The sequence below is a fragment of the Cydia strobilella genome, chromosome 1, assembly GCF_947568885.1.
Source record: "Cydia strobilella chromosome 1, ilCydStro3.1, whole genome shotgun sequence".
In the NCBI taxonomy this organism is placed as follows: Eukaryota; Metazoa; Arthropoda; class Insecta; order Lepidoptera; family Tortricidae; genus Cydia; species Cydia strobilella.
The window spans coordinates 17,180,281-17,207,961 of NC_086041.1; the positions used below are offsets into that span (position 1 = coordinate 17,180,281).

A 27,681-nucleotide genomic window follows, 5' to 3' on the forward strand; every position below is an offset into this window, starting at 1 on the left:
ATATATACACGCGATAAAAACTACGCCGGCTCCAACTCTACACCACGGACCCGAGAAGATTTAATTCCCTCCTAAATTGTAGGAGGGTATCCCAATATGGGACCGGCAACAAACTCGGCGGGACACATCTTTTCAAAACATATTATACTCAGAATGTCCAACATCATCCAACACTAAGGTCTCACAGTCTATGTCTCGCTTGCTCCTTTATGAGATGGACTACAGGATCCCAAGCTCGTGGTAGAGAAAAGCCATCTTCCCTATTAAAGTTTGGATATTTCTTAATCTCAATGGCCTCGCGCAGCATTCTGGGTATGTAACGCTTTTCCTTGGCAAGAACCAGAGTCTTATCAAACTTGATTGAGTGATTGGCTTTATCCATGACATGCTCACAGACTGCAGACCTAGGTCGACGGTGCTTGACATCAGCTATGTGTTCCTTCACCCGAGTGGAAATGCTCCGTTTCGTCTGCCCGACATATGACGCATGCGTTTATCGCATAAAACAACCGCCTAAAGTAGAATTCCAAATTTTCTGCATTTTTGTCAAGAACTCTCTAAATATGTCTCAAAAACAAACAAAAAAACTATAATTATAGAATGAAAGCCAAGGGTCGCAATAAATAATCAGTATAATTAACTTGAACCAACGAAAGTAAAATTAATATTAACAATTATCAAGACAACCTCCTCGCTCGAAGTCAAGTACAAAAGTGAGGCACGACCGTCTTCTCCCTTTCACCATAACTTGGTGGCGTGAGAACATCACTGACACCACTTCCGTCACCTCACTACATATCTCTTTTTTATACCCGGTGAGCATAACCGGTGCGTCTAACCGCCGCGGAACTCGTACAACGACTGCCCTTCGGTGGGTTTAGCACTCATTAAATCCGATAACAACGTATACATATTTCGATTTATTTGGAAAGTGTCTAACATTTCATTGCGCCAATCTTTTCAATCCCAAGAAGTCCAACACGTACGATTTTTTTGTAACGAATCGTACAAAGTTTTCGCAGTATTTCGTAACTTTTGTAACGCCTGATATTTAATTACTTTATCTGACCATCCGAAAGCCCGAGCGTTAGCATCTACAACATTGAGCCACATAGATATATCGTCAATCAAAGGATCAAACTCAGGAATCACCGATGATAATAATGCATTCTGACTCACGGTTTCGGAGCGCTTACGACTTCGCTTGTTTTTCCGCCGCTGTCGCCTGCTGTCTCCCGAGCTGCTGCTACTTGATGATGATGACGAACTGCTTCGAAACGTGCCTGACTCCGAGGACGAACTGTCTTTATATTTACGCTTTTTATGAGAATTTTTATTTTTACTTCTACTTTTACGACTTATTTCTTTACTTTTTCTTTTTGGCGCCATGGCGCAGTTCGAGCACTTCTGATATAGAATGAAAGCCAAGGGTCGCAATAAATAATCAGTATAATTAACTTGAACCAACGAAAGTACAATTAATATTAACAATTATCAAGACAACCTCCTCGCTCGAAGTCAAGTACAAAAGTGAGGCGCGCCCGTCTTCTCCCTTCCACCATAACTTGGTGGCGTGAGAACCCTTCGGTCCCACTGCTCGCTGCTCGGATGTGACGTCAACCGACGTCACCAAGTGCTGCCATCTCGCGGCGGTTTGATACCGCACGCCGTTGTATAATAACCCTGCATTTTGTGACTATGCGCTGAAACTTAGCACAGTTTATCCTTATAGTCTAAGATATGGTCGATATCCTTATGGTCGACCTTCACCCATACGTCTGACGGATGAAACTTATATTTTATGAAAGAAAATATGTTCCTGAACATAAATAAATAGGGTTGCCAAATGAAATATGGTCAAGGCTATTTTTGATAATTTTTTGAAAATATTTTTTTTTCTTCAAATTTCACCGATTTGTCTGACGAACGCAATAATAGACCTGTACCGCTGGCTATATTTTGACCCCTAGGTTATAAAAATATTAAAGTCAATTCTGTTTTCGCTTATGAATACTTTGTTAAGATGTAAATCTTACATTTTGTTTTGTGTCATATATATAATTTGCTTTTCTAGTAATTTGTTATTTTGTGGTAATTATTTTTTATTTTGAATTATTTTGGAGAAAAAAATATTCGAGAGAAAACATGTAACTGTGTTGCATTTAGGATAGTGTTTTTAGTGTGAAAACATAGTTTGTGTCAATTACGTCCACTGCAATCTGATACTATGTCATAATATTCTAAATGACACAAAAAAAAATTAGAGTTAAAAAAAATTACTTAGGTCGAATTTAATCGTTTAAATAGGTCCATTAAATGATTTTGTGTCTTATTAAGGCATAGCTTCATAAGATATTTGATGATTTTGTTGTAACAGGATGTCACCGTTACAAAAGAATATTAAAGATATTAGAGTTTACATCTTATTAATTTGAAATGCGGGATAAATAAGATGTATGAATTTGTGTCACTTGCATCCACTGCATAAACAAATATTACAAAAATATTATTTGCGTTCGAACGAAGCTAGCGGGCGGTCTGAATGGGCAACGGAGGCCGTGCAGGGTGGGGCCGCGGCGTGACCTTGCCGTACGCAACGCATGTTTACTTCGCCTGTGCGCCAAATTAACGCAACTTATTCAAAGAAGTTACGCAAACAACACAACAACAAGCAACAAGCAAGCAAAGAATGCGTCGAATTATCTTTTACCTATTTAAAACTTAGATATTGTACAATGTCACCATTATGCAAAAGAACTGTAAGTACATGTTTGATTTGCGAGCGAGCTGGCAACATTGCGCAGGGAAGTCTTAAAAATATCGCGTTTACGTGAACGCCACATACATTTGTGACAGTGATAGGGAAAAGGTACCACTAAAGTAAAATTTGGTTATTAATACCGTGACTTTCTTTCATTCTTTGATAAAAAAAATGCTATTTATGCAACAAGTGCGGAAATCATCTTTACGCACGTGTATCATACAATGTTTTACTATGCATTGTGCGAGTAAATAAAAAAACATATCATGGCAAATAAGTTTAATTATTAAAAGGAGTGTTTTAAATCGACACGAGTTGCGAATTACCTATTCGCACGTGTATCGTACGTTTTACAGTACATATGGCCCTTTAAACTTTCGACATATGCACGGTAAGTGCTCTTTTCCGCACTAGTGCGAGAAAGTAGCACCATATGTACTGTAAAAAAATTGAAAACAAAAAGCACTAGTGCGGAAAAGCAGTACTTTCCGCACGATATGGCTCCGTAGGAAACGCACTTTTGGAGCACATGCATTGTAAAAAAAAATATAGGACTGTATCTCCTAAACCATGCGTCGTAGCGCAAAAATAATAAAATTTTCGTTCCCCTTTATGTAACCCAAAAGTAATACATGAAAAATACAATGAAAAAAAAAGAAACAAAATCTTTATAGGGCTGTATTAGCTGTATCTCCTAAATCGTGCATCGTAGCGCAAAAATAATCAAATTTTCGCTCCCCTTTAAGAAGCCCCTAATTAAGATTTAAAAACGCAAAAAAGAAAAAAAGAGGAAAAAATCTTTATAGGGCTGTATCTCCTAAACCGTGCGTCGTAGCGCAAAAATAAACGTTTCGGTCCCGTTTATGTAACCATTAATTTATATTTAAAAACAACGCAACAAAAAAAACAAAAAAAAAACTATAGGGCTGTATCTCCTAAACCATCGTAGCGCAAAAATAATCAAATTTTCGTTCCCCTTTATGAAACCCCAAACTAATGTACAAAAAACACAATGAAAAAAAAAAAATCTTTATAGGGCTACATCTCCTAAATCGTGCATCGTAGCGCAAAAATAATCAATTTTTCGTTCCCCTTTAAGAAACCCTTAATAAATACTTAAAAAAAAAAAAAAAAGGAAAAAATCTTTATAGAGCCTCCTAAACCGTGCGTGGTAGCGCAAAAATAACAAAATTTTCGTTCCCCTATACGGAACCCCAAAGTAATATACAAAAAACACAATGAAAAAAAAAAACAACAAAAAAATCTTTAAAGGGCTGCATCTCCTAAACCGTGCATCGTAGCACAAAAATAATCAAATTTTCGTTCCCCTTTAAGAAACCCTTAATTAAAACTTTAAAAAAAACCAGGAAAAAAACTTTATAGAGCTATTATAGCTATAACGCAAAAACGCAAAAAAAAAATTTAAAAAAATCATTATAGGGCTGTATCTCTTAAACCATGCGTCGTAGCGCAAAAATAATAAAAATTTCGTTCCCCTTTATGAAGCCCCAAAGTAATATACTAAAAACACAATGAAAAAAAAGAAAAAAAATAACAAAAAAACTTTATAGGGCTGTATCTCCTACACCGTGCATCGTAGCGCAAAAATAATAAAAAAAAAACCCTTTAAGAAACCCCTAATTAAGATTGAAAAACGCAAAAAAGAAAAAGAGGAAAAAAATCATTTTAGGGCTGTATCTCCTAAACCGTGCGTCGCAGCGCAAAAATAATAAAATTTTCGTTCCCCTTTACGGAACCCCAATGTAATATACAAAAAAAAAAAAAAAAAAAAAAAAAAAAAAAAAAAAAAAAAAAAAAAAAAAAAAAAAAAAAAAAAAAAAAACTTTATAGGGCTGTATCTCCTAAACCGTGCGTGGTGCCGCAAAAACAATAAAATTTTCGTTCCCCTTTATGCAACCCATAATTTATATTTAAAAAAACGCAAAATTTTAAAAAAAATCTTTATAGGGCTGTATCTCCTAAACCATGCGTCGTAGCGCAAAAATAATAAAATTTTCGTTCCCCTTTATGAAGCCCTAAAATAATATACAAAAACACAAGAAAAAAAAAGAAAAAAATAATAACAAAAAAACTTTATAAACTTAATTTATACAAAAAAAAACGCAAAAAAAGAGATTATTTTTTTTATAGGGCTTGATCTCCTAAACCATGCGTCGTAGGGCAAAAATAATTAAATTTTCGTTCCCCTTTATAAAATCCCAAAGTAATATACAAAAAACACAATGTAAAAAAGAAAAAAAAAACAATAAAAAAATTTTTATAGGGCTGTATCTCCTAAACCGTGCGTCGTAGCGCAAAAATAATCAAATTTTCTTTCCTCTTTATTCAACCCTTAATTTATATTAAAAAAAAACGCTTTCACTAAACTGCTGTAACTCGGAAACTTAGAATCCACAAAGGGGACTACTAAATTATGACACATATTAAAGCCTGACCAGTAATATACCTAGGTATGATCATTGTCAAGAGGGCGCTGTTCATTCTCATCTCATGTATAGGGTGACAGTTCAGTATAGTATGAAAAAATATTGTATTTAATGAACATCATCATCATTGTAATTAATGTTGCTTGCCACGCTTAAACATAACAAAAATCGCAATAAATTGCGTCTTAAAATAAACTTAAAAAGTCTACTAAAAATCGAAACAAAAGTATTTTTTAAGTCGCTGATGTGACATTCTCAATCAAAAGGTAGGTACCACTTTGTCGTTTACCATAAAGACGAAATTTGATTATATCTTTATACAAATAACCTGTCAGAGAAATTGGTACCTTTTGATTAGGAACGTCACAAATGTTGGTCAGTATGAGGAGTGCAGCCTACAGTTTATTTTTAATTATATTTATATACCTACTACGGTAAGATTGATAAGACAATGTAATTATGCCTCCGAATGAAATAAATACACTGTATCGCAAAACTAAGTGGCGAGACAGCTCATAATGCCATCTCTTTCACTCTTGGTTGGTCTTAACAAGGGTAAAGGAGATAGTATTAAGATCTCAGTCGCCAGCTGATATTGCGGCAAGTATAATAAGCACCCCACCCGCGTAGGTACCCTTCCCCGCGCACGCCCTTCTTGCTCAATTGAGTTTTATTTTGCCAGATAGTAAAAAAACCGTGGATCAAAATGACCCAAATTATGAATGATGTCTCAATGTGGTATTATAATATTGTAGACGTAAACTTAATAATATGAAATTTTTTTTGTGTCAGATACAGGGTGTTAATTAGAAAAAATTTTTTTTTAAATAAAAGCGGTGGATGAATTTGACACAGATTTGTTTGAATAACATATAACAATGTTCTGTAAAGTACAACACTTCACTTATCGACTCTAATATTTTTTTAGGCGTTTTAGGATCAATATTAGGTATTTATTAAATGCCATTATAGCCGTGGATGAAAATGACACAAAATGCGTGTGTACGTCGGAAGCCACTTTGCCTTTACAGGGAAACAAAGAATTTCGTCTCTAATATTTTTTTTACAGAATGCTGATTGAAAACAGAAATACCTAAATTTCTACCTAAGCAAATACCTAGGATGACACAAAATATTATTTTTAGGTTTAGTATATGGTCTGGAAACTATATATAAAAAATAAGCAACATTAATATTCTTATAACCTCAGAAGTTATTGGTACAGGTCTATAAGTTCCAATGGAAAGTATACAACTTCTACAACATGAATAAATTAGGTTGCCTATGTTTTTCCGGTCACTATTATGAGGTTGCCGTGTTTAAACAGGTGAGTTAAAATCGATAATTGCACCCATCTGTCTGACGCTTGAATTATATATCAAAATAATGGTAATTTTATTGCGAATACAATGGTATAGGGTTGCCTACAGAAATCCGGTCACAAATAAGGGTTGCCAGGCTTTTAAAGAAAATAAGAAGGAAAGACTTTCAGCGATAACTCAAAAACGGCTTAACTGATCACGATTGTTTTAACTATTTTCGAATGTGTTTATTAATCACTATTTTTGTGGTTTTTTTCATAATTTTTGGATCAATGGTTCAAAAGTTAGAAGGAAAAACCCTTTTTTTTCTTTCTAAATAATTAATTATTTCCGAAATGAATTACTTTATCAAAAAATGTTGTTCAAAAAGCCCTATTTATTTTGAAAGACTTATCCAACGACACCCCACACAATAGGGTTGAAACGATAAAAAAATTGTCGCACACATTTTGTTTCTTTCAAAGCGATTATTTCCGAAAATATTCACCTTATCAAAAAATGTTTTTCTAAAACCCCTATTTATTTTAATTTTATACCTATCCAACGACATCCGACATCATAGTGTTGAAACGAAACAAAAAATCCTTACATACATTTTGTTTCTTTCGAGGCGATTATTTCCGAAAATATTCACTTTATCAACAATTGATTTTTGAAAACCTGTATTCATTTTAAAAGACCTATCAAACAATATCCGGCACTATAGGTTTCAAATAAAATAAAAAATCCTTACATACATTTTGTTTCTTTCGAAGGGATTATTTCCGAAAATATTCACCTTATCTAAAATTGATTATTGAAGACCCCTATTCATTTATATCTATCCAGCAATATCCGGCATTAGTTGAAGTTTTTTTTTACATATATTTTGTTCTTTTAGAAGCGATTATTTCCTGAAATATTCACTTTATCCCTATGGTGTGGGATGTCGTTGGATAGGAATTTTAAAATGAATAGGGGTTTTGAACAAACATTTTTTGATAAAGTTACTATTTTCGAAAATAATCGGAAGAAATAAATAAGTGGAAGAAGAGGGGGGAGGCCTTTGCCCAGCAGTGGGACACAAAAGGCTCGTAATAAATAATAATAATCGCTTTGAAAGAAACAAAATGTGTGTGACAATTTTTTTATCGTTTCAACCCTATGGTGTGGAGTGTCGTTGGATAGGTCTTTCAAAATAAATAGGGCTCTTTGAACAACATTTTTTGATAAACTGAATCATTTCGGAAATAATTATTTAGAAAGAAAAAAAAAAGGGGTTTTTTCCTTCTAACTTTTGAACCATTGATCCAAAAATTATGGAAAAAACCACAAAAATAGTGATTAATAAACACATTCGAAAATAGTTAAACCAATCGTGATTAGTTAAGCCGTTTTTGAGTTATCGCTAAGTCTTCCCTTCTTATTTTCTATAAAAGCCTGGCAACCCTTATTTGTGACCGGATTTTTGCAGGCAACCCTATACCATTGTATTCGCAATAAAATAACCATTATTTTGATATATAATTCAAGCGTCAGACAGATGGGTGCAATTATCGATTTTAACTCACCTGTTTAAACACGGCAACCTCATAATAGTGACCGGAAAAACATAGGCAACCTAATTTATTCATATTGTAGAAGTTTTATACTTTCCATTGGAATTGGAACTTATTCCGTTCGTCAGACAAATCGGTGAAATTTGAAGAAAAAAAATTATTTTCAAAAATTTATTAAAAATAGCCTTGACCATATTTCTTTAGGCAACCCTATTTATTTATGTTCAGGAACATATTTTCTTTCATAAAATATAAGTTTCATCCGTCAGACGTATGGGTGAAGGTCGACCATATATAACGTATCTCCTACTATTAGGTGGTATTGAGTGAATTCAGACCGGGAGCCATCGAGAGCCACGGCACATTTAGTGGGGGGAGGGGGAAAGTTTGACGCTACCGCACTCTGTTTGAAGCAGGGAATGTTACAGGTATAACTTAAAATCAAAATATCACGTAGCATTCGAAATATTTGTTTGATATTATAGAATCGTATTTAGGTAAGGACAGTGAGTTATCAGATTACCTGAATGAGTTGGAAAAATATACACAAACAACCGAGATACCGAAATTGAATACCGGTTAATTTGTATGAAAAATATACCGGTATTCGATCCCTGGTTTGAAGTCGTATTTCTCTAAAAATATACATGTTATAACGTCCAATACCTAGTTGGTTACTAAGTTCTGTTACCAGAGTTTTGACGGTATAAAAGAAAATAGGTAGCGATTTTTAATTATTAATGTATACAGTCCCACAAATCATTCGGCATGCGGCAGACATGACCAGCCCAGTCCCACTTTAACTTGGCCGCTTTTCGAGCTAAATTTATTATTTGAGTTTTTGAGCGCAGCGTGGTGTTCCGGATGCGATCCGGGTGAGATAACCACAGAGTGGGTGCCCCGTGAGTCAAACCGGGGATCCGGCAGACCTCGTCGGCGATGGCGAGATAACTTGGACTCAGTGCCGGACTAAGACATTTTGGTGCCCTAAGCATTTTTAGGCCAGGGTGCCCCCTCACCCTGGATTTTTTCAGATTTGACTGATTTGGTAAACCAGGTGTGGCTGCAATGAAGGAATGCCAAATGCATTTAATATTGAGATTATTGTTGGAGTAAAAACTCGAGTGGAGAAACCCGACTCGCTTCTACGAGACTGCAGCGGACTGCAACAACACATTCCATTCTTTGTAGTCCCGAGTTGAGTCATTTGTTAAGTCATTTTTAAACTCAACTCAAAAAGGACTCGAACCTTGCAATGAAGACTCCATCAGACCATCAACAATTTTGTAGGTTTCATTTAAACTTTTAGTAAATAATAAAGACGTAACTACCTAACTCGAAGTTTATGTAAAATATTATTGTTAGAAGAATTAAACGCAAACGAGTCTAGCAACACAATTTGTGTCACGGCACTATTAAAAAAAAACTCTTCTTGTCTATGTCTTACATCCGTGAGTTTCATTCTGTTTTTCCTTAAGCCCTTAAATATTAATTAAAGCACTAATCAGCTAAATATAAGAGGTTTCTAAGAGGTTATGGGCTTTCTTTACCTCAAATAATCAAAATTAGTGTTTTACCGAAGTTTCGCGGCTCAGCTGTCAAAAAAAGTTAACTTAACCTCAAAGTGCCCACGCGCTGTGTGGCAAGTTTTTATATTTCAGCAATTTTAGCCTAAAATATCATTAAATCATGGCTTCACAAATATCAATGGGCACAATTGAGAAGTTAAATGGTAGGGAAAACTACCCGACTTGGAAATTTGCGGTCAAAAACTACTTGGAACATGAAGACTTGTGGGACACTATCGAACCAAGTGCGGGTTATGTAGCGAACAACAAGAAGGATAAAAAAGCAAGGTCGAAAATAAAACTTCTGCTCGACCCAATTAACTACGTCCATGTACAGGATGCGACCACGGCGAAACAGGTATGGTCAAAATTGGGTCAAGTGTTTGACGACTCCGGGCTCAGTAGAAAAGTAGGTTTGTTACGAGATCTGATTTCAACCAAGCTGGGTGATAGCTCTAGTGTTGAAGAGTATGTTAATAAAGTAATGACAACAGCTCATAAGCTTACTAATATTCAATTTGTAGTCGGAGATGAGTGGCTCGGTACTTTGCTGCTCGCTGGCCTCCCTGATGTCTACAAACCGATGATTATGGTTATTGAGAGCTCAGGTGTATCCATTACAGCTGATTTTGTAAAAACAAAGCTGCTCCAGTAGGTGAAAACTTCAGATTCTGCAGCCTTATATGTAAACTATAATAAAACAAAAAAATTACCTAAGTCTTAGAAAAGTTCACATTGTAATCAACAAAAGAAGGGGCCAAGATGTTACAATTGCAATAAATACGGCCATTTTAGCAATAACTGTCACTTCCAGAAGAATAATAAAACGAATACCCAAAATAATGGTTATTTTGCCGCCTTTTCTGTTGCAGACACTTTGGATGAGAACCGCTGGTATATCGACTCTTACCACATGTGTAGGGACAGAAACTGGATGTACAATGTTACTTCGGCAACAATAAGTAGCATTAAGGTGGCAGATAAGAAGACTTTAAAAGTGGAAGGATGTGGCAATGTGAATTTACAAATAAAAGACTCCGAAGGCAACCCTCAGACAATTCAGGTTAGAAGTGTGTTATATGTACCTACTCTGGCAAGCAACTTACTTTCTGTAAGTGAGATGACAAATAATGGCTGTGTGCTTCATTTTGAAAAAGATGTCTGTAGAGTCTATCAAAACAAAAGACTGATTATGACAGCTTATAAGTGCAATAACATGTACCTTTTGAAAGAAATTTCTGTAGCACCGGCATTTTTATCTACTGTTGAAGAACAAGATATAAATATTTGGCATTTTAGGATGGCTCACCTGAACTTCACAGATTTACAGAGAATAGCTGATTGTACAGAGGGTGTTAAATTATCAAAGAAGGGCAGCCAAGTCTGTACAACCTGTATGGCAGGTAAAATGAAACGACAACCATTTAAAAATATTGGAACCAGGGCTACTGAGCCTTTGCAGCTAATTTACACCGATGTTTGTGGACCGATGGAAACTAGCTCTATAGGAGGTTCCAAAAATTATGTCAATTTTATCGACTAAAAGATTGTATATATTATTATTTTATATCGACTTACTTTTTTAGTAGAAAAGTTTGTCTATTTTATGAAAAATAAATCTGAGACTTTACAGATCTTTAAGGATTTTAAGAATAGTAGAAAATGAGACTGGAAAAAGAATAAAAATTATCCGTTCTGACAATGGAACAGAATACATTAATAAGGAATTTAAATTTTTTTTTAATAAATTCGGCATACAACACCAAACAAGTAATCCTTACTGCAGTGAACAGAATGGAATGGCCGAGAGGATGCACCAAAATCTGGTGCAAAAAGCTAAATGTATGATTCAAAATTCCAGGTTAGAAAAATTTTTTTGGGCCGTGGCAGTATCTGCGGCTGCTTACATAATTAATCGGTCACCAACAAAAGCTCTGGACTACAAAACACCATATGAAATGTGGTCAGGTAAGAAGCCTAATATTAGTAATTTACGAATATTTGGTTGTCAAGCCATGGTTCATGTGCCTAAAGAGAAAAGCAAAAATGGGACCCTAAGGCAGTGAAAATGTTATTTGTCGGATATTGTGAATATACCAAGGGGTACAGATTTTATGATTTAAAGCAGAGAAGAATATACAAAAGCAGAGATGCTGTTTTTCTTGAGCACACAGTTCAAAATAATAGCGCTCCCTTGTGACACAATCTACTATTTCGAATTGGTAATGTGAAAAGATATATATGTAACTCCGTATAAGATAAGTAAAGTCTAATGAAAAAAAAGCAAACAAGCGTTGATAATAGCCGTAACATACTACCGCACCGGCCGCACCGCACCGTTACAGCTTTATGCGTGTGTGTGGTGCAACGTCGTTAACACAAACACATGCTAACAGTAGGCGCAAAGAGTTGACTTACCACAGAAAATTTAAATTTCGCCACAGAATAAATAATAGTACTACCGTACAGAAAGGAAACTTCCTACAAAACCGAAGTTTGACAGCGGTTCAGGGTCGAATCATGATGTCCCTTTCTAATATATGGCATTATCCCTTTCGGCTATTTAGGGTTGTCAAAATTCAGATCATTATCTTATCTGTGACCACTGTGTGCACGACCGTGCACGCAAAGGGACGTCAAGTTGTGCCAACCCTAATAATTGCTCGGAGCAATGCTGAGCCGAACAGAGCCGAGTTTGCCCGAAGCTAGGAGTTTCGCACCCCTGATTTCGCGCCTTTTTAACCGACTTCAATTTCATAGAAGGAGGAGGTTCTGTATTCGGTTGTGGCTATTTTTTTTTTTATGTATGCACCGATTACTCCGAGACCCGTAGTCCGATTTGAGTAATTATTTTTTTGTTCGAAAGGAGCTACTTCCAAGTTGGTCCCATATTAATCTGGTTCTGATCTGATGATGGGATCCCTAAGGAATTAAGGGAACTCCTCAATTTTTAAAGGCACATGTATGGTGATTTGGGTGTTTTCATAAGCAACTTAAGCATTTTCTCTCGAAAACGACCAATTTGATGAAGCGGACCTGATGATGATGATTGTTTTGATGATAGTGATGATGATTTTTTGAATGTAGGATGTTCAGCGATTACTCCGACACCCGTGGTCCGACTTGAACAATTCTTTTTTTGTTTGAAAGGAACTACCTCCAAGGTGGTCCCACATTAATCTGGTGCTGTTCTGATGATGGGATCCATGAGGAATTGAGGGAACTCCTCAATTTTTGAAGGCACATGTATGGTGATTTGGGTGTTTTCTTAAGCAACTCGAGCATTTTCTCTCGAAAACCACCAATTTGATGAAGTGGAGCTGATGATGATGATTGTTTTGATGATAATGATTTCAGCGATTACTCCGGCACCCATGATCCGATTTGAGAAATTCTTTTTCTGTTTGAAAGAAGTACCTCCAAGGTGTTTTCGTAACATTTTTTGTTTTGATCTGATGATGGAATCCGTGAGGAATTCAGGGAACTCCTCAATTTTTAAAGGCACGTGTATGGTGATTTCGGTGTTTTCTAAAGTAACTCAAGCATTTCCTCCCAAAAACCACCAATTTGATGTAGTGCAACTGTAGCCTAACCACGAGTTTGACACTAAATATTCGCTAGCGTCTTCGTAACTTTGTACACTAATATGCCAGTACGAGCGAGATGCATAAACAGTAAGTTACGCACACGATAGCGAATATATCAATGTCAATCTCGTGGTAAGGCTACTGATGATGAAGACTACGGACGAAATGTGGAACTTCCCTCGTATGTGTATTATAATTTTTTTGATGTAGGTAGTGTTGGAAACAACCAAAGAGACTGAGAAGTGAGGGGTAGGTGTGAGAGGTGAAGGTAGCGGGTATTAGTATTTGGGGGGTTTGGGGGTTGAGGGGAGGTGAGTTGATGGGTCGGGGACTGAGGGGTTGGGAGTTAAGGGATTGTGGGTTAGGGTTAGGAGTTAAGGGGTCTGGGGTTGGTGGTTTAGGGTCGAGGGGTTCAGTGATCAGGGGTTGATGTGCTGTGAGGTTGAGTGATCGGGGGGTTTGAGGGATTGGGACAGTGGCGGGGCGGAGAATGGATTTAGTGACAGGAATGATTTCCCAGACGGACTCGAGAAAAATTCTGATTATTTAATAAAGTTTACGAATTTAGAGTTAAACATGATTATGTTTTTCATTCATGCGTCACGCTCTTAACAATGTCAAAACTAAAAATGGAAAAATAAAAACTTTTATAAAAAAAAAGATAAACCGACTTCAAAAAGGATGAAATAAAATTTGATCCTTTTTAGGGTTCCGTGTTTAAGTATATGCGTTACCAACTGATATGTTTGAAGTCGGTGCCAAGCCAAGTAGTAAATACCAGTCAAAAATAATGAGCTTTATGTATATAAATCCCATTACAACTGTACAAATATTATAAACGTGAAAGTAATTATGTCTGCCTCTTTGTTACCTTTTCATGGCTAAATAACTGAACCGCTTTAGCTGAAATTTGGCATGAAGGTTCCTTGAATTGTTTTATATTTTGAAATGTAGTCCTCTGGATAAGCGACAGAAAATAACTCGATCCCAATCCCACACTTGCGTGCTATGGACTGTTCAACAATTAGTAAGAAATGCTCTTTAAAAAATACGACGACAAATAAACGCATTAGATTTACACTAATGTGCCGACAAGCATGGTACGAACTGCGTCAAGAAGGTTCAACCGTGTGTTCTGTTCTGAGGTGTGTTCTTAAATACCTACAGAAAGTTCGTTTATTATCGTCGTGTAACGCTGCGTCTTACATAGGCGAACAGTCGCGAACGCGAAGCGCAGCGACACGGCGCGGCGCGGCGGGCCCAAGGCGTTCGCGTTCGCAAAGAGATCGCCCACGTAGGACACTTCTATAGGTATCAAAGGATTAATTAAGGCGCCGTGCCGCGCTGCTTAGCGTTCGCGTGTTGTTCGCCTACGTAGTACGCTGCGTTAGGCAATCCAACGTACATACTTATACCTATATAGCCGCAGCCTTTATCGAATTGCACCAAAATCACTATGAATATATGGTTCAAAATTTGGCTTGGCACCGACTTCAAACATATCAGTTGGTAACGCATATACTTAAACACGGAACCATAAAAAGGATCAAATTTTATTTCATCCTTTTTGAAGTCGGTTTATCTTTTTTTTTTATAAAAGTTTTTTTCTACTGACAAGTTGGATTGGGTGTGTATACGCTGTGTGCAAGTATACGCTGTCTTGTGTTTCCTTGTGTTGGCGGCAAAGTCGTAGAAAAGTGGCTAGAATGTAGGTAAGTACCTACCTACCTACTGTGTTGGAAAGTGAAATTTAAATTTACCGCTAAACATGTGCACCTTCAAAATAGTACATTTTACAACTAGTGTAAAAAGACATTTCACACGTGTTGTAAACGACGTTTTTTAATACAATTGCGAAAAAATAATAAATTAATATATCATTAGTAGAATCATACCACCAAACCAAACCAAAACCAAAAGTACCTATACAGCTAAGATACGCGAGCTGCCGCAGCCCGCGATACCTTCATACTCGTGCGCGCCCGGCGCGGGTTGGTCAACGACACCTCCTCATAACTCATGAGGCCCTGGTACCTGCTCCGCGCTAAATTCAATTTTAACTGCGTTTCGAAAGTATAGTTTGGAACTAAAAAGTAAAAAGCACTAGTTCGAGAAATTGAGCTTCTCGCACGCTACGCAGCCACAAAAAGTACCACTTTTTGAGCAACTGTATTAAAAAAGGTATTATAACAATCGTTATTACTTTAACTCGGTTATAAAGGCTAATATCTTAATGATGTGAAAAAATAGTTAAATATATATTGTACCTATTATACCGACAAGTTATCGATACAGTCATATGAACATTTTGTCAAGCCCTAGCGTATAGTAACAGTTTAAGTTTTTACACAAAATATTCCAAATTATTGACTAATATGATAAAATATTAGCACACAACTGAAGAAAAACTTATAATTAATTGTAAAAACCGGCTTTTTACACTTTATATGCTGTTAATTTGACAAAATATCGTTAAGAAAACTTCGCTCGGAATATCATAATTACCTGTGAAATGAATGAATGTTTGCCTGGGTTATTTCGCCCTGTGATACTACAATCCGGCACACTACACGACACCGTCTTCACTACATTTTCTTGCTGATTTCTTTTTATTTTCAAGATTAAAAAATACGGCAATGCGCTCCGGGTCGAGTTGGGTTGACTGTCACTCAAAAATGGTTACGTTTTCTCATTTGTAGTCTGACTCTTTCGCACTCATGGGATGTTCATATACGTGATGGCTTCCCTTTCTCACACCTCAGCTGTCTTTATGCGTAAGCATAAATTTTAGGTCTGTGGTTTTGATTGTGTCGTCAAGACATAATCTTACCTTTAGACGAGCCATTCTTGTATATATCTATCTCGGAAACGGCTCTAACGATTTTGACGAAATTTGCTATATGGGTGTTTTCGGGGGCGAAAAATCGATCTAGCTAGGTCTTATGTCTGGGAAAACGCGCATTTTTGAGTTTTTATATGTTTTCCGTGCAAACCTCGGTCTCCCAGATATTACAAGTTTACGTTTGAACGGCTGCCACGTGAATTAGGCGGACTGGGCCATAAAACTAAAATCCTCTAGAATTGTAAGTGTTCTGTGTAATCATCGTATTGGAGCTTTTCAAGTAAGTAGATATAAATACAAATCAGAAGTTCAAGTTCAAGTAAGTAGATATAAATAGAAAATAGAAATCACACTTACCTTGTAATAACTGAATTGTGAGCTGATACTCTGCTAGCTTCTCATCAACGTAGCCTTCCTGTGACTGGCTGGCAATGATCTCTGCCGTGGATGGCCCTCTTTCTTCCTCCTCCTCGTATATCATCGGCCTTGGGGGCGGAGGCGGCTCCAGCGGGACTCCCGCGTAATCGTACTCCCGAACTGGCTCGTACGGAGACGAGTAATAATACTCCGGACTCTGCCCCAACGTAGGAGACATGGGATAGGGCGAGATAGAGAAATGTGAGCTCGGAGATGGAGAGTGCGGCCGGAAAGGAGAATGCAATGGCCTGAATGGTTTAGGTGACGGCTGTACTGGTGGTGGTGACACCAGGGCTGTGGAATGCCGAGGGCCAGAGATAAGTGGGGGTGGGCTTGGGGCCCATGGTGAGGGGGGGCGGTAGTGGAGGGGGGACGGAGGGCCCGGGGGCCGCGCGCGTCCGTGTCCCGGCGGCGGTTGCGACATCTCGCGGATTGAATCTTGTCAACCCGGTGTCACGCCGATATCTGCATCGCTGAAACAATGAACAAGAGCATTAAGATACTTGGCAACAGAGGTGCGTATTCATAAATTTTTTAACCGCCTTCAAAAACGCTTTTTTGGTCTTCCGACACGTACTGATGTGCACTTGGGAGAGCAGTACCCAAGATAGAGCTGATGCTAAACTCTGGCTGTACCTAGTGGAACTCAGGTTTGGTTCAACATAGGCACGCGCTGTTTTGGTCATCCAACACGTCTTGTTGAGCACTTGGGAGAGCAGTACCCAAGATAAAAACCAACCGGATAGATTAAAAACCATCCGGGTAATGACTTAGTTTTTGAAGGCGGTGCCAAACCAACAAAAACTTTCTTTGCTGCCAAATAGAAAAAGAAATACGAGAAGTAGTTAGTAGTGCAAGAACTAAACATGTATTTTTTGTTGGTTTGGCACCGCCTTCGAAAACTAAGTCATTACCCGGATGGTTATTAATTTGCTTATTATTAGGTACTAATTACTTTTTGTCAGAAATTTGCTTTACGACGGGATAGGGACTGGACAAGGATAGCGGGTGGGGTATATAAAAAATATTTTGTGCTTTTCAGTGGGTTGGTTTTTGAAGGCGGTTCCCTTTTTTTAAAAAAGAATTGAAATTAAATTAATACAGTTTTTACTTATTTTTTGGATTTTATTTTGTTTTTTCTTTTAATTTTTTTTATTTGTTTTTATTTTTTTATTTATTGTCTGAATTTTGTCACCGTGTAAACTGAAATAATTATCTTTGCTAAAAATGGTTTGGTTTTGGTACTCGAAATGTAAATCCGGTGAGACCGAGTGCGCTCTTGAATTTTGCATGCAATGCCAAAAAGCTCTGCTATTTAGGTACTTTGGCTAAATTTAGTTGAGGCTCGTAATATCTTCAACAAACTTCACAAAAGCATGAAACACCAGCAACAACGTGGCAACAGTGAAATTTGAAACTACTATTATCACTACACTACACACACGGCCCCGGTCCCGGTAGCCGCAGGAGCAGTTTGTAGTACAAAGTAGGGCTCCCGGTATCCGTGTTACACGCCGAAACGAATACCCGTGTTCTTAAGCCCGGCGGTACTAAGAACCCGGTTTACACGGAACCGCCGGGATTCGAAAACGTTTCGAAGGAACGTTCCCAAGAAACGTATCTCAGACACGTATCTCCGTTTACACGGGTACTTAAGACCGTTCCGAACGGGTCTGAATACTCCGAACCAGTTTGAGCCAATGTACAATGGTAACAAGGTCCACTTTCCACTATTATTATGTTGACTTCAGATGAATTCGTTTGTCTACGATTTTTAAAGTAAAACTTTTATTCTATCGCCCCAATTTATTAAGTTAACATTAAAACCGCGATTTTAATACCGTAATTCGAATTAATTTCCGAAAATTTTCAGTTAAATGCCTACAATCCGAAAAGTTTCACTTGCATCGTGGTTTCATAAAACCGCACAATTACTTTTTTTTAAATTGTTTTTAACCGTATTGATGAAACATAGGTACTGAGCCATCTTCCTATGTTTAATAGTAGGTATATATAAATTTTATTTTAAACTATTTATATCATTTAATAAAACCGATTGCTTCTAAGCTAATTACATAAATTTGATATCGATCATAGTTTTTTTTTTATAATTACATTATGGTATTGTATTTTTTCATTAATAATAGGTGTGCAGACAGAATACAATATTCATTAAAAATAACAGTTTAATTATTTCGTGGTTATTTTTATCTCAGGTGTATTACTGCTTTGCGAAAACAACAAACCTGCCAACGGCGCAAAAAAAGTTAGGTACACAAAAGCGGGATTATCGAGTAATCATGCTCAAATGAAAAGCAGAACTTTACCCAAGAACCATAAAAACCCATATTACCTTGGATAACTTGCGATAATATTGCTAATTACATTAAGATAGATCTTTAAATTGGTAATCATTCATAATTCACTTTGGTCACTTTCTCACTAGCGTTCAGGTAATAAACTTAAATGGTCCATCCATCCATTGTTTTCCAATATCCTTTTGTTTGTCATCGTCGAAAACATGTAGGTTCCCAAACTATTATCACAAGTGTCACCGCGAATTATAAGCTTTATGTCGTTGTAATAAGGTCAAAACATCTGCACAAGAAAATGTTTTCCATTGTTTTGTAGCCGCGCCGCACTAAAAAGCGTTTTATTATGGTAAGAGGTACCTAGAGCAAAAACAATTAGAATTTATTGAGACGGTGCAATTTTATCTAGTTGATTTAAAATGTTTATTAATAACTAGCGACCCGCCCCGGCTTCGCATGGAGAGTCAAGCATAATAAAATACATTTTGTAACAAGTATTCACATCGGAAGCCCAATAATACTAAGACTTCCATCCACCTGTCTGTCACCACTCACTAGGCTGTATCTCATGAACCGTGATAGCTAGACAGTTAAATTTTTTACACATGTATTTCTGTTGCCGCTATAACAACTAAAATTTAAAATTAAATTTTGTACGGAACCTTCGGTGGGCGAGTCCGACTCGCACTTGTCCGGTTTTTTTAGAAGTTAATAATGGGTTAATTATTCTTAAAATATAGACAGACAGCCATCGCGCACTTTTTTGTAGACTTTTTTCCACCATACATTGTGTCGTTATATCTCAAATAGATTGGGCAGCGTTTCCGATTAAGCTCCTGGCCAGCGTGATTTTTTCTAACTTCATTAGCAAACATCGTCATACTTCTACCAATTTAAACAAAACCTTAACAAAATATACGCATAAACATTCCCAAAGAAAAACTTCATTGATAGGTGAGGTCTGGTTATCGCGAACACACAGACAGACATACGGACCCGGCGGGGGACTTTGTTTTATAAGGTGTACCTACATTATATGACAAGAAATACAATTTCATATCATGTTCTTAAATTAAACTAAAAATAAAGAAGCAAGTTAAAATTGTATTTTTTTATAAATACTTACTTAATGCCAATTTCGAACATTAGTTTGACTTCCTGCCTACATACTGAACTCGATGGTTCTAATTTTTTTTTTTAATAGGTACTAGCAGGTTTTTATTTTATTTTATTGCTAACCCGCAACGTAAAAAAAGTAGCTATTTAAAGTGCTATATGAAATACTACTTTGATAAGAAGCGTGAATACTCGTAATACCTATTGCAAGCAAAAACTACCTGCTCAAGAAAGGGTTTTCTAAACCGTTTATTAAATTTCGACTCTATGACCCCACGGAATAAGGTTAAATATGACAGAAACTCGTCATGAATCTTTTGTCTATTCATTTGTAGCTGGCGTTCGTTCCTTCGCTACAATCGTCAAGGACGTGTCCGGAGCCACGGATAAATAAGATACGTATCTTCGAATACCCGTTTATCCGTGTACACGGGTCTTAACTACACGTTTCTTAATTAAACGTGCGGAACGGGCCAGAAAACCGTTTACGTATTATTCGGAGACGGGTATTCGAAACGTGTAAACGAAACACGGATTCGACCGCGAGCCCTAGTTTGTACATTTGTTTATAGCAGCGAAACGATCGCGTGGCGGATATTTTGGGATATTCCTATTCCTAACTGAAAGGGTTACGGCCATTAGGAACACGACGTGTGGAACAGATGCCTGTAATGTTTATTAGGCTTTAATCGGTAAGTGAGTCGTTAATAGGCAGTTTAATAGTGTAGGCCTGTAGTTTGAAGTCACCTACAAAAAAAGATTATAATTTGACTGCAATAAATTTATGTATAATTTTCAATCTCCACTTTCAATGCAGTGAAAATTTTATAAGAGATCGGATTGATTTTATTCTGATTCTGAGTATAGGAATTAACTATCTGGGAGTATATAAATGATAATCAGGAATACTTAATTAGAACGTGTATTTCTTAGTACACGGACGGGGAACAACTGACGGGCAAGCCGCGCGGGGGGCATTCCGTATAGCGCGAGGAATGCTGACCACGTAATCTGTTCCTATAGTCGTCGTCCCCCCCCCCCCAAAACAAAAAAAAATACAATTTTTTTAAGAAAACTTAATATTAACAAATTACATAATATTGTTTATGCTTCAGTAAGAACCATTTACTGTAATTACTCATTAAACGAATTTACACATATTTTTTTTGTATTTTATTGAGTACATTCGCAAGTTTTGACTAAACTCTATTAACCGATCGAATCCGAAGCGCGAACCTCGTCTACCCGGTCAATTCGAACAACGTGATAATTACTAGATACGAGAACAATACGAGATCTAATATATAAGTTATAGTTTAGTTTTCAACTAGTTATCTTTTGCAGTTCGATTCGAGAAACCAATTGTCATTTCACGCTACAATTATTGTGACCTTTTGGGATATTCATTAGATTGGACAGCACTTTCTTAAATATCTCGTTATCGTTTCTGTTTCATATCAAGTGGATATCTTGTTAATATCTAGATCATTGTTCGAATTGGCCTGTAAGTTTCAGCGGGGGCTAAATAGTACTATGCCTTATGGGAAACGGTCGAAGAGATAGTTCAGATCCGGAAACCGCTACCAAATTTTAGTATGTTGTTGGGCATGGTACTGGGTCTCCAAAACTGCCGGGAGACAGCGGCGCCGACCATCTACTTCAGCGGAATGACGTCATCAAAATGACTCCCGCCTCGTTGCGAATATTGCATTTTGCACTCAAACTATGCATTGCACATACACGTGTGGGGTATTGAACGAAAGCCAATAAAATATTATATATTTCACTTATACAATATGTACCAAAATATACAATAGTTTAAGAGAAATATAAAAATAAATAAAAATGATGAAATTTTTTTTTTCGATTATTTGGGTTTTTCAACCAAACCAAAAGTCGGACGTTAAAGCAATGTACTACAAAATTAAAGCTGATGTCTCAAGCCATACAATGATATAAAAATAATCAAAATCAGACCAAAAATGTGAACATTTGCTAGAACAAATGCATTAAAGTTAAAAAAATCGAAATTGGTCATTTTCAGGATAATTCGCATAAGCTTCTAGTATGTTATTAGCAATATAAAAGGGATCATAAAACTGCTGGGAGACAATCTCTATAGTGCCTGAGTAACAAATAATGGCGTTATACATGTGACCGCTGCCGAAATTTGCAAAATCTAAATTATAACTATACCATGAGTCATACATACACGTGTGCTATATCAAACGAAAGGTTATTAAATATACTATGATTCGTTAATACATTATTCATAAAAACATTGTATATTTTAGGAGCTACAAACAAAGAAAAACCACTTTTGAGACAAGTTCGTGTATACATATTTTATATCTCAACTAAAAACGTTATAACAATGTTGCGTCTAATATAAAAGAAACCCGTTATTCAACTATACGTCACAGCTTAAATTTTTAATTTCTGTTAAAAACTGTGGAAGTTGTACCAAAAAAACTAAAGCGCGCCAACAATTCTACCATAATGCGCTCATATTATGCATATAATAGTTCTAATTATGGGGTATTAAATGAAAGAACATTGAAAAAAAAAAATTGACAGAAGCAAGTACAAAATAGGTGTTGAAGTCCCTGACTTCTGAGCTAGGTAAAAAAACCTGTGTTACAGAAGTAAGAGTCCTCTCCCAGACAATATAAATAGGCAGAATTTGCTGTCTACGTGTAATGTATTGTTTACATGGAACTACTGAACTGATTGCACCAGAGCCCAGGTGCACAAAACTTGAATTTTAGCCGACTTTCAAAGGAGGAGATTAGGTACGAAACGAAACCGATGTTTTGCTTATTTATCAAATAAATTCAATTTATAAATTATAATTCCACTCCAAAATATCATTTTCATGTGTTTTATTTGATGTTCTTTCATTTAATACCCGATAATTAAGACTATTCTTTGCATAATATGAGCGCATTAAGGTAGAATTGTTGGCGCGTTTTAGTTTTTTTTTTGTACAACTTCCACAGTTTTTATCAGAAATTAAAAGTTTAAGCTGTGACGTATAGTTGAATAACTGGTTTCTTTTATATTAGACGCAACATTGTTATAACGTTTTTAGTTGAGCTATAAAATATGTATACACGAACTTTTCTCAAAAAAAGTGGTTTTTCTTTGTTTGTAGCTCCTAAAATATACATTGTTTTTATAAATAATGTATTAACGAATCATAATGTATTTAATAACCTTTCGTTTGATATAGCCAGGGACCGGCCCGCTATCCCTTATCGGGGTTTTATAAGGGTATTGCATAAGGCTTAACTCACCATACCCTTTGCCAGACGAAACCCTTTGTTTTGGTTTTAAAAACCCTTATATAAAGCTACCACATTTGAGTAATCGGTAGCCCAAATACCCTTACAAAACCCTTATCATCCGCTCACCATTCTCACCAACACCTTGCATATTGCTTATAAGGGTTAGCCTTATAAAGGGCTTCCCTTTTAGCATATAAGCGTGCTAATTTAAGTCATCTACCTTGTTCATAAAGCACACATTACTTCGAATTCAAACGATCGTCGGCGGCGACGGCGGCGTTCTTTGACTAGGCACGTATTTTCTTTCCTTTTCATACACTACCGTAGATATATACTAATCCTGTCTCTTTCACGCAAAGGGAAACCTTTATAAAAAGCGCTTAAAGATAAGGGTAACCCTTATTAAGAGCTAGCCTTATTTTTGGTTAGCTTTTCGGTAAGGGTTAGTCAAAGGTAAGGGTATGAATGGGCTTGCAGTTCAAAAGGGAAAGTCTTTCAATGTGTTAGCCGTGTTTAAGTGTCGCCCATTGAAAGGGTTTTATCGCGGAAAGGGTTGTCCGGTCCCTGGATATAGCACACGTGTATGTATGACTCATGGTATAGTTATAATTTAGATTTTGCAAATTTCGGCAGCGGTCACATGTATGACGCCATTATTTGTTGCTCAGGCACTATAGAGATTGTCTCCCAGCAGTTTTATGATCTCTTTTATATTGCTAATAACATACTAGAAGCTTATGCGAATTTTCCTAAAAATGACCAATTTCGATTTTTTAACTTTAATACATTTGTTCTAGCAAATACCTACATTTTGATGCATAATTTTCACATTTTTGGTCTGATTTTGATTATTTTGATATCATTGTATGGCTTGAGACATCAGCTTTAATTTTGTAGTACATTGCTTTAACGTCCGACTTTTGGTTTGGTTGAAAAACCCAAATAATCGAAAAAAAAATATCATCATTTTTATTTATTTTTAAATTTCACTTAAACTATTGCATATTTTGGTACATAGTGTATTAGTGAAATATATAATATTTTATTGGCTTTCGTTCAATACCCCACACGTGTATGTGCAATGCATAGTTTGAGTGCAAATGCAATATTCGCAACGAGGCGGGAGTCATTTTGATGACGTCATTCCGCTGAAGTAGATGGCCGGCGCCGCTGTCTCCCGGCAGTTTTGGAGACCCAGTGCCATGCCCAACAACATACTAAAATTTGGTAGCGGTTTCCGGATCTGAACTATATTCCCATAAGGCAGTGCACTAAAAATGTTTTTGTATGTTCGGGTGTCCGGCTAACTCTACTGATCGCATTTCTCAACCGATTCTCGTGAAATTTTGTGAGCAGGTTCGATAATCCTAATCCTGTGATTCTTTTTTGTAGATTCGTTTTTGATTTTTAATCAAAAATGCGGGGTCTTGGATGGAGGTTCGCAAATTATACCGCACACAGATCTACTAGTCTAATCTATGCGTAACAAACAAATCCCAGCTGACATAAAGCCACAGTATTTATTTCTTACTAAAACTAAACAATTTCGAAAGAGGACGGAATTAAACAAGTTTTACTTTTGACTAGCATCACGAGCATCAAGAATAAAACATTATGTAAACAAGGAGATTGTGAAACTGATATTTATAATAAGACGAAAATTATAAATATTTTTGCTAATACATAACGGGCTTGATTAATGTCACGATATCATCATCATCATTTAAAACTTTATTTATTTTTTGTTTTAGCATATTTAAATAACGGCCTTGACGTCTAAGCTATACGCTATACGCTTGCAGCGCTAGATGATATTCTGAAAGACATAACTATTTTATTAATTATGTTGGCCTCAAGCCAATGTCATACATGCAACTAAAAATAAACGTTCTAGTATTTTTTTGATCGGTCTCAGCGAAAGTTTGGGGTCAAGGAAACTCGAGGAGAAGAAGGGGGATCAATAATATATAATCTCTTTAACATTTTACAACCGGATTTACATTCAATTGGTTTATAGCAAACAACCTGTAAGAATGAATCCATTAATCACGTCACACGAATTTCGAGGTTTTTTGACCCCCCCCCCCTCATTGTCATACTTGGTCACATTTGGCAAACCCCTCCCCCCTGGTGTATCGTCACTCGTCGCACATCAGTCGTCAATGAAATCGGCAAATCGAATTAAGTACTATTAATATTTTATCAAAATATTTATGACAAAAGAAATATTACTAATTTTATAACCCAAAACAGATTAGGAAAGAAAATTAAACGATCAAAAACGATTATCGTTCCAAAAACGTTTAGTGCACTGGCCTTATGGGAATATAGTTCAGATCCGGAAACCGCTTTCAACTTTTAGTATGTTGCTGGGCATGGTACTGTGTCTCCAAAACAGCCGGGAGACAGCGGCCCCGGCCATCTACTTCAGCGGAACGACGTCATCAAAATGACTCCCGCCTCGGTGCGAATATTGCATTTTGCACCCAAACTATGCATTGCACATATACGCGTGGGGTATTAAATAAAAGCCAATTAAATATTCTATATTTCATTTCTACACTATGGATCAAAATGTTCAATAGTTTAAGAGCAATTTATAAAGAAATCAACATGATGTAAAAAAAATCGATTATTTGGGTTTTATAACCAAACCAAAAGTCGGACGTTAACGCAAAGTACTACAACATTAAAGATGATGTCTCAAGCCATACAATGATACCAACAAAATCAAAATCAGACCAAAAATGTGAAAATTATGCGTCAAAATGTAGGTATTTTCTAGAACAAATGAATTAAAGTCAAAAAAATCGAAATTGGTCATTTTCAGGATAATCTGTATAAGATTCTAGTATGTTATTAGCAATATAAAAAGTATCATAAAACTGCTATGAGACAATCTCTATAGTGCTTAAGTGACAAATAATGGCGTCATACATATGACCACTACCAAAATTTGCAAAATCAAAATTATAACTATACCATGAGTCATACATACATGTGTGCTATATCAAACGAAAGGTTATTTAATATATTATGATTTGTTAATACATTATTTATAAAAACAATGTATATTTTAGGAGCTACAAACAAAGAAAAACCACTTTTTTTGATAAAAGTTCGTGTATATATATTTTATAGCTCAACTAAAAACGTTATAACAATTTTGCGCCTAATATAAAAGAAACCAGTTATTCAACTATACGTCACAGCTTAAATTTTTAATTTCTGATAAAAACTGTGGAAGTTGTACAAAAAAAACTAAAGCGCGCCAACAATTCTACCTTAATGCGCTCATATTATGCATAGGATATTAAATGAAAGAACATTACATAAAACACATGAAAACGATATTTTGGAGAGCCATTATAATTTATAAATTGAATTTGTTTGATAAATAAGCAAAACAACGGTTTCTTTTCGTACCTAATCTCCTCCTTTGAAAGTCGGTTAAAATTTAGTTTTGTGCACCTGGGCTACAAAGGCGAATACCATACATCACACGTAGACAGCAAATTCTGCCTATTTCTATTGTCTGGGAGAGGACACTGACCTCTGTAACAGGTTTTTTTACCTAGCTCAGAAGTCAGGGACTTCAACACCTATTTTGTACTTGCTTCTGTCAATACTTAAAAAAAAAATATTTTTTTTTTTCAAATTCATTTTATAAATTATGATTCCACTCCAAAATGTCGTTTTCATGTATTTTATGTAATGTTCTTTCATATAATACCCCATAAGTAGGACTATTCTTTGCATAATATGAACGCATTAAGGTAGAATTGTTGGCGCGCTTTAGTTTTTTTGGTACAACTTCCACAGTTTTTATCGGAAATTAAAAATTTAAGCTGTGATGTATAGTTAAATAGCTAGTTTCTTTTATATTATACGCAACATTGTTTAAACGTTTTTAGTTGAGTTATAAAATATATATACATTAACTTTTTCATAAAAAGTGTTTTTTCTTTGTTTGTAACTCTCAAAATATACATAATAATAATAACATAATGTATTAACGAATCATAATATATTTAATAACCTTTCATCTGATGTAGCACACGTTAATATATGACTTATGGTATAGTTATAATTTAGATTTTGCAAATTTCGGCAGCGGTCACATATATGACGCCATTATTTGTCACTCAGGCACTATAGAGATTGTCTCCCAGCAGTTTTATGATCCTTTTTATATTGCTAATAACATACTAGAAGCTTATGCGGATTATCCTGAAAATGACCAATTTCGATTTTTTTTACTTTAATGCATTTGTTCTAGCAAATACCTACATTTTGATGCATAATTTTCACATTTTTGGTCTGATTTTGATTATTTTGATATCATTGTATGGCTTGAGACATCAGCTTTAATTTTGTAGTACATTGCTTTAACGTCCGTCTTTTGGTTTGGTTATAAAACCCAAATAATCGATTTTTTTTTTCATTATTTTGATTTATTGTTAAATTTCTCTTAAACTATTGCA

General features: G+C 36.0%; 1 protein-coding gene across 7 annotated transcripts in view; it reads right to left on the bottom strand.

The window, feature by feature from the left end:
• The window catches only part of LOC134745501 (muscle-specific protein 300 kDa), a 298,426-nt gene that overhangs the window by 249,357 nt on the left and 21,388 nt on the right, over positions 1-27,681 (bottom strand). For all 7 annotated transcript variants that reach the window (XM_063679556.1, XM_063679613.1, XM_063679589.1 and 4 more), the window contains exon 2: positions 16,423-16,955. In XM_063679556.1, the coding sequence (XP_063535626.1) occupies positions 16,423-16,906 (484 nt within the window). In that variant the 5' untranslated portion in view covers positions 16,907-16,955. The remainder of the gene's footprint in view (positions 1-16,422; positions 16,956-27,681) is intronic.